The 6,350-nt window shown below is 35.9% G+C and overlaps 2 protein-coding genes across 2 annotated transcripts; one reads left to right on the forward strand and one right to left on the reverse strand.

Moving 5' to 3' along the window:
* The first annotated feature begins 327 nt into the window (after window positions 1–327).
* Window positions 328–2,980, forward strand: LOC120137083. Its single transcript, XM_039152938.1, has 5 exons — window positions 328–717; window positions 1,142–1,205; window positions 1,376–1,540; window positions 2,173–2,238; window positions 2,425–2,980. The coding sequence occupies exons 1-5, from the start codon at window positions 398–400 to the stop codon at window positions 2,629–2,631; spliced, it is 822 nt and encodes a 273-aa protein (XP_039008869.1). The 5' UTR covers window positions 328–397; the 3' UTR covers window positions 2,632–2,980.
* Window positions 2,981–4,193: 1,213 nt separating this feature from the next.
* On the reverse strand, window positions 4,194–5,920 carry LOC120137074 (putative cyclin-D6-1). Its single transcript, XM_039152933.1, has 6 exons — window positions 5,700–5,920; window positions 5,511–5,597; window positions 5,237–5,332; window positions 4,945–5,146; window positions 4,724–4,854; window positions 4,194–4,616 (listed from the first exon to the last, which is right to left on the reverse strand). Exons 1-6 carry the CDS (start codon window positions 5,877–5,879, stop codon window positions 4,392–4,394), a joined length of 921 nt encoding a protein of 306 aa, XP_039008864.1. The 5' UTR covers window positions 5,880–5,920; the 3' UTR covers window positions 4,194–4,391.
* Between the last annotated feature and the right edge of the window lie 430 nt (window positions 5,921–6,350).

Consider the following 6,350-nt stretch of genomic DNA (forward strand, 5'->3'; position numbering starts at 1 on the left):
AGAATAATTGGAAACAATAAAATAAGAAGAACAAGTAAGAAATGCTAGTTCATAAAAAGCAAATTATAAACAAAATTGGATGGTTAATTTTGGTAGGAAAGAAATGAAGTTAGATAAGAATCGTTTTGTATTATGAAAAAAGGGGGGATAAAAATGGTTAATATAGAGGCAACTATTCCCAGATCACAATCTTAATCCCTAGAATCCCGACCCTACGTGGCATTGTCTTCCTCGTCAACTACTCGAGTCATTTTGGGTCCCACGCTCCACTAATCATACCCGCCAACCCAAACTATATAATTGATTACTGAAAAATTAAAACAAACGATACGCGATTTAAAAAGCCACAGAGGGGTTGAGGCTTAAAGGTGTGAATTTTCGTGGGTTGTTTTTTTTAATGGCGGAAGTAGAGAAGCAAGCGAAACTTGTTGTAAATGGAAGTAAAAAGGGAGAAGGAGAAGAAGAAGAAGAAGAAGAAGAAGAAGAAGAGGCGCTGTTGGAAGGAATGGCGGTGTTGGAAGGAATGGCGGTGTTGGATTTCGACGTGCTATGTTCGACGGTGGCTTTGCAAACCCAGGGAAAATGGAGCAAACTCGAAACCGCCGAGGATCCTTTAGAACATGGAAGCGGCGAATTCGGTGGCGTCTTCAGGATGTGGGAAGGTGAAGTTGTTCTCGATTTCTTGGATGATCGCCGTCTCGCTCTCGAATCTGCCTGGTTAGTTCTCTTTCTCTCTATCTGGATTTTGGGAAAGCGGTTGTTTGTTTCATGGGAAAAAAAATCATAGATAGGAGTACTAAATTTTTTTGCTATATTTATTCTTTGCCTTTAATCCCGAATATTTTGGGTGCTATCAAAATACGTCAAAGTAATTTTACAGTTTTTTTTAAGTTGGTGTTAAGAATGAAACTAATTCAAGAAGAACCTGCTCCTTTTGCTGGCCCATTTGTTTTTTTTTTTTTTTTTGTATGTATGTTTTCAGCTTCGGGGTTTTCTGTAAAATAGTCTCAGCCTCAAAAGTAAATTATTTAATCATTTTGATTAGTTTAAAAATGATTATATTTATGTTTTTGTAGCTCTTGTTTTTTATGTTATGAAACTGATACGAGTGCTTGTATATATGTTTGTTTTGGTATTTCAGTTGTCCCTGCTACAGATTTGGGAAGAACATGCGGCGGGCTGGTTTTGGGTTTTGTTTTCTTCAGGTAAGAAAAATTCATATTTCTATTTTCTTAACTCCATTCCTGGAAATGGGCAATTCCCAGATATGATCAAGTTTGGGGATTATATGTATTCTAGTTCCTGCACTTCAGATTTTATTGCAATCGATGATGTATTTCAACATTTTCTGAAAGTTGTTAATTTGCTTCTGAAGGGAACTATTTATTTCATCCTCATAGCTACTGCTATTCTCAACTTTGTTGCCTTTATCTTCACCAAGCGGAATTGCTTTCTGTATTTGGGTGTTGCTTTCATCATGTCTGTTGGAGCATATCTGGGTTTCTTCCGTACACAGATAAAAGGAAAATTCAATATTAGGGTGAGAACATTTTTGTTTCTGGACATGCTTGATTCTTGCCCAACTCCAGGGTCTAATTATAAGTGATCAGATGCTACTTCTTTCTGCATGTTAATTATAGTATTTCGTAATTGAATTTGTGGACCTGACCGAGGACGTTATTGATCTTGTGGAAGAACATCAAAGTTTGAAGGTGTTGAAAGAACCGACTAGATTGAGGAAAGACTGCTATACATTAATACACACCGAGTTCCAGAATCTAAACTTTGAAACTCCTAGGGCCACAAGATGCCTTTTTATGCCGAACCAAAGGCATGGACAATCATTTCTCTTTATTCCTGTGATTATGGCATTGTTGTTGCATTAAACTTCCATTCTTTTGCTTTATAAGAATTATAAAGCTTGATAATTGTGCATTTTTCTACTACTAAACGTCGGATTATATAGTTAATTTTAAGTGATGGTGTTTTATTGATACTTTCTGGATAAGACTAGCTATCTTGAATTTCAACTACATGACCACCGTGCTTTTCCTAATATTTCGTCTATGTTTATGTTGGTTGTAGATTTCTGATAGTTATATGCATTAATATTTTACCAGCATCTTGCACTCCTGATTCGGTTGGAAATTATGTTTTTTTTTTTTTTTGCAGGGCAGTGATAGTTTATTGGATGATTGCGTCTACCATCTTATCTGCCCTTGCTGTACGCTATCCCAGGTTCTTATCCTTACCTTGCTATTTTTCAAACATTGAGTATTTTATTTACTCTATATAATCCAAAACTGCAGCAAGAGTCATTCAACCAGTGACAAAATCAAATGCATCTCGAATAGTAATTCTTTAAAAAATAATCATTTTCCTGAAGTTCGATAAATATCTTCTTTTCTTTTTAACATGGAGCAGGAGTCTAGAACATTGGAGATGAACAATGTCCAAGATGGTACATGGCACGGTCGTGGTGATATATGCATAGGAAGTTATGCTGAAGGCCGAAAACCGCACTTTGAGCTACACCCTCCTCCTCCTATGTCAATTAAGACGGCTGAGGCACAAAATAGTTTAAATGGCAATGGTAATCATGAGAAGCTTTACCGGGAAGATATAGATTGATATCGGCTACAACAGTGAATTACCAACATCCCTGAATTTATTCTTTGATGGAGGGACGTTGCACAAGCAGAACAGAGAGCAAAGTTTTTTCAGCTTGGAATGTCGCATCCTGCAAGAACGATGATCCGTTTTATTCGAGAAGCATACCGGTGTTTCCATGTGCATAAAAAGGAAACTAGTTGTAGTAGTCTGAGGGAGATTTTAGGATATCCAATCCAACTTTTAGTTTTCTCACATAGACTTTGAGGCAATGTCGTCCTTTCATCTTTACCTAGATTGATTAGATAACACCTTATTCATCGTAACTGTTCTTGATGCTTCTCTGAAATGTATATTATCTTTATTTTAATGAAAATACCATGGAAATAGAGTTTTTTAAACTTGCTCCTTAACGTGAAACTATGATTAATCATGTGGTTAATCATTTATATATAGGTCAGGATATATTTTTATTGTGTAAATTTTTTTAGTTTTACACTATTTTAAGATTGTTGGATTAAGAGAAATTAAAGATGGAGATTAATATTAAAAAAAAGATATTCACTGGAAAAAATAAATAAGAGTTAGTCTTAATATCTAATTTTTCTCAATCTAACTATTTTAAAAAGTTGTAAAATTAAAAGTTTTACAATGTTTAAATTTTGAAATAAAGACGTTAAGGACATTTAACTGAAAATACGTAAATGTTAGGGGCAAGCCTAGATTTAATATTTGAACTCCGTTTTCCTATCCCAATCCAAAGCGTACTTTATACCATAAATATAATTTAAGCTGTGATACTTGGACCATCTACGATGGCCCGGTGGTCCTCAAGAATTTTTTTTCTGTCTACAGAAACAATATTTCCTATATTTTTCCCTCCAAAAGATGGTCCCCAAAGCTTCATTCAGGACCATCAACCTTTGCCCCAATGATCCAAATCCACCAATTAATAGCAAAACTTGCAGTGTTGCAGGCAATTCATTTCTTACAAAAACATATTCCCTAATTGACGAACAAGACCAAACAACAAAACCTCGCTGTGTTTAAGTTGATTGGTTCCTGTGTTTTAAAACAAAACAAAAATTTCCAACCACCACTTGAGTCTTGACGCGTCTCTCGTGCTTCTCAGTACCTCAACAACCCACGAAGATAAGACAGTTATTACCTTCCCCTCACCTGCACCCTGGTTGCTTTCAAGCACAAATTGTGTAGTTTCTCGACAAAGATACCATAATCTTTTAAGACAGCACTTGAACGTTGTTTGCCTTTTCTTCTTCCCCGCCAATCTTCATTTTCTTTGGTCTTTTTTTCTTAACCAATTCATTGTCGTGTTCTCTAGTTTGACATGATAAATAAAACCTCCATTTCTGCTTTTTCAACAAAAACCCCATTTTTTACATTAAAATATCTTATTGAAGGAAGCATTGCTCTATTCCCTATTTGCTACAGAACAAAACAACATTAAGAGAAACAATTTGTACTATTTTAACATTTTAAAGCCTTTTTTTGGTCCTTCATGTTCCTTCTCCAACAGTTGGCATGTCACCCCGGTTGAATTTAACAAGGCAATTAAATAAACAAATAATAAACCATCAAGCAAAATGGATTAGATTGTCTAATTTCTCTCGTCTCCAATTATTTTATTTTATTTTTCAAAATTTTTACTAGTAAAAGAAAAGGGCAAGAAAATGAGGGGCTTTAATAGTGATAGTGTGCCATTCATGCCCCTTTTTCCTAGTTGAAACCTTATTCACATGGTTGAATCAGGGAAATGTTCATCATATTACTTTCTCTGCAAAAAAACCATTCAATTTGCGACGCTTGATTCCTCTGTTTTCGGTGGTGCTGTTGTTGGAACTCTCGCTTTCTGATTTGCTGCAGTGGCAGTCCAAAACAGTTAATGGGGTTCTTGTGCTTGAGCCTGTCACCACGTCTACCATCAACTCACTCACTTCGTTATTCACCATTTCTTGCATTGCATCAAAGCATTTCTGCACCATCTCCTGTAAAATCTCGTCGTTGAATTCATTCATTAATTTAAACAAACATGAAATAAAACAAATTTTATTCTTTAAGACTAAACTATAATTTGTCGTATTTGCATGCTTACTTTATTCACGTATTCACAAGACAAAATTGAGGTTTCGAAAGATGGAAACTGCAACGGGAATAACTCATGACATGCCAGAAGAAGAGCTGACGCTGCAGTTATTGATGGCTTGAACTCTAACAGACTGATTTCTGTAATAGAAAGAAAGAAAAAGGCAAAGTTTCCTCACGTTTAAACAGTTTTGTCATGAGAAAAAAGATTTATATGTTGTGTTTAATTACCATTACGAGCTTGGAAGATTATATTGGTTGCTCTGTCTTTTAATGCTTGTGACAAAGGTGGATCTTTAAGTTGGAACAAAGATACATAGAAAGTGATAAAGGAGAAGGGAGTTATTGATCTCATTCGCCAATTCAAGGCATCCAGAACCAGAAGCTCCATTCGTTGGATAGCTGGGGGATCAAATATGAACCATTCTTCCCTCTGTTTCTCCTGTTTATTAGTATTCTTGCATGGGGCTAAACAATTTAAGGAAATGAAAATCGAATGTAGATTCTTCTTCTTCTTTTATACCTGGAAATCAGACAAGGAGAAATGTATTTCTCTCATCTTCGCAGCCAGAGAAATGCAAGCTATCACAATGAGAGTCGCAACCCATGGATTACCTTGCTGCAAAGTTCGACATGAATTGCATTTATGTTAGCATAAGTTGTTGTTACAATGCATCAACAAATAAAAAGTCTGCATCTTATTTAGAGGTATTTCTGTGTTTTTCAATCGACCCTTCACTAATCTAACTAAAGTTTGGTTGAAAATTCATAAACAGTAAAGATAGAAAGAGATATACAGGGATTTCTTGCCAAGAGATGAACCGATCCATGTAGTTGATAGCCAGGTATTGCGTGTAGGGGTCAAGGTTACAGGAATACTGCGCCTGGCAAACTAAAACAAGTTCACAACAAAATGCAAGAAGATAAAACACAAGAACAGTAAACAACATGAAAGAAAGAAAGAAAAGGAGAACAGTAAGGGGTACCTGCAAAATGAGAGAAATGGCTTCCTGCCGGAAAGAAACATGGAAGTCACAGGTCTTTAAAGAATGGAAGTAGTTGAGAGAAGGCATGTGATGAGATTCTGAAGAGAAGAGAGCTGGAACTGAATCAGATTGATGATCTTCCAAGCTCTTCAATGGGTCTTCAAGATCAAAGTTATCCATATCAAATTCTCTCTTAAACACCTATTGCACAGTTTAGGTGTGGTTGAAGAATCGTAGAATGAGAAGGAATAAATGATGAGAGAGTAGTAAGTCTGCAAGAGAGTGAGTAATAGTATTAATGATGGAAAAGAGAAGCATCGCTTTCTGTGCAGAAAAAAGAAGGGGCGAGTAACTGTGGAGTGTTCAACATTAGTTCTCAGCCTCAGCAGGCGGCAGCTGCCCTATTTAACTTATATGTGCCTTGGTCCCTGCCCTTTGCCTTTCTTCTCTTTCTCCTTGGAAAAGGAAACAAAGAAACGCCATGGTTCGTGCCTACTTTTTGTTGTTTTAGCAACCACCGTAAATATTTTCTACTCTTATTTAATCCAAATTAACAAATCTCAAATCAGTAAGTTCTAAATTTTTAAAGTAAAGGATCATACTTTCAAAATCCAATAATGTTTCTGGAGAAATGGGTAATTGTGCCCATCT

This window comes from Hibiscus syriacus, unplaced genomic scaffold (assembly GCF_006381635.1).
Source record: "Hibiscus syriacus cultivar Baekdansim isolate YM2019G1 unplaced genomic scaffold, ASM638163v2 tig00110647_pilon, whole genome shotgun sequence".
Lineage (NCBI taxonomy): Eukaryota > Viridiplantae > Streptophyta > Magnoliopsida > Malvales > Malvaceae > Hibiscus > Hibiscus syriacus.

Bases quoted from the DNA above. Each gene is read 5' to 3' on its own strand.
- LOC120137083 (XM_039152938.1), top strand. From the start codon at position 398: ATGGCGGAAGTAGAGAAGCAAGCGAAACTTGTTGTAAATGGAAGTAAA. The intron at 1,206-1,375 runs GTAAGAAAAATT...TTGCTTCTGAAG, and splicing joins TTGGGTTTTGTTTTCTTCAG to GGAACTATTTATTTCATCCT. The intron at 1,541-2,172 runs GTGAGAACATTT...TTTTTTTTGCAG, and splicing joins AAGGAAAATTCAATATTAGG to GGCAGTGATAGTTTATTGGA.
- LOC120137074 (XM_039152933.1), bottom strand. From the start codon at position 5,879: ATGGATAACTTTGATCTTGAAGACCCATTGAAGAGCTTGGAAGATCAT. The intron at 5,333-5,510 runs GTATATCTCTTT...CGAACTTTGCAG, and splicing joins TCTCTTGGCAAGAAATCCCT to CAAGGTAATCCATGGGTTGC. The intron at 4,617-4,723 runs GTAAGCATGCAA...GAGATTTTACAG, and splicing joins CTTGTGAATACGTGAATAAA to GAGATGGTGCAGAAATGCTT.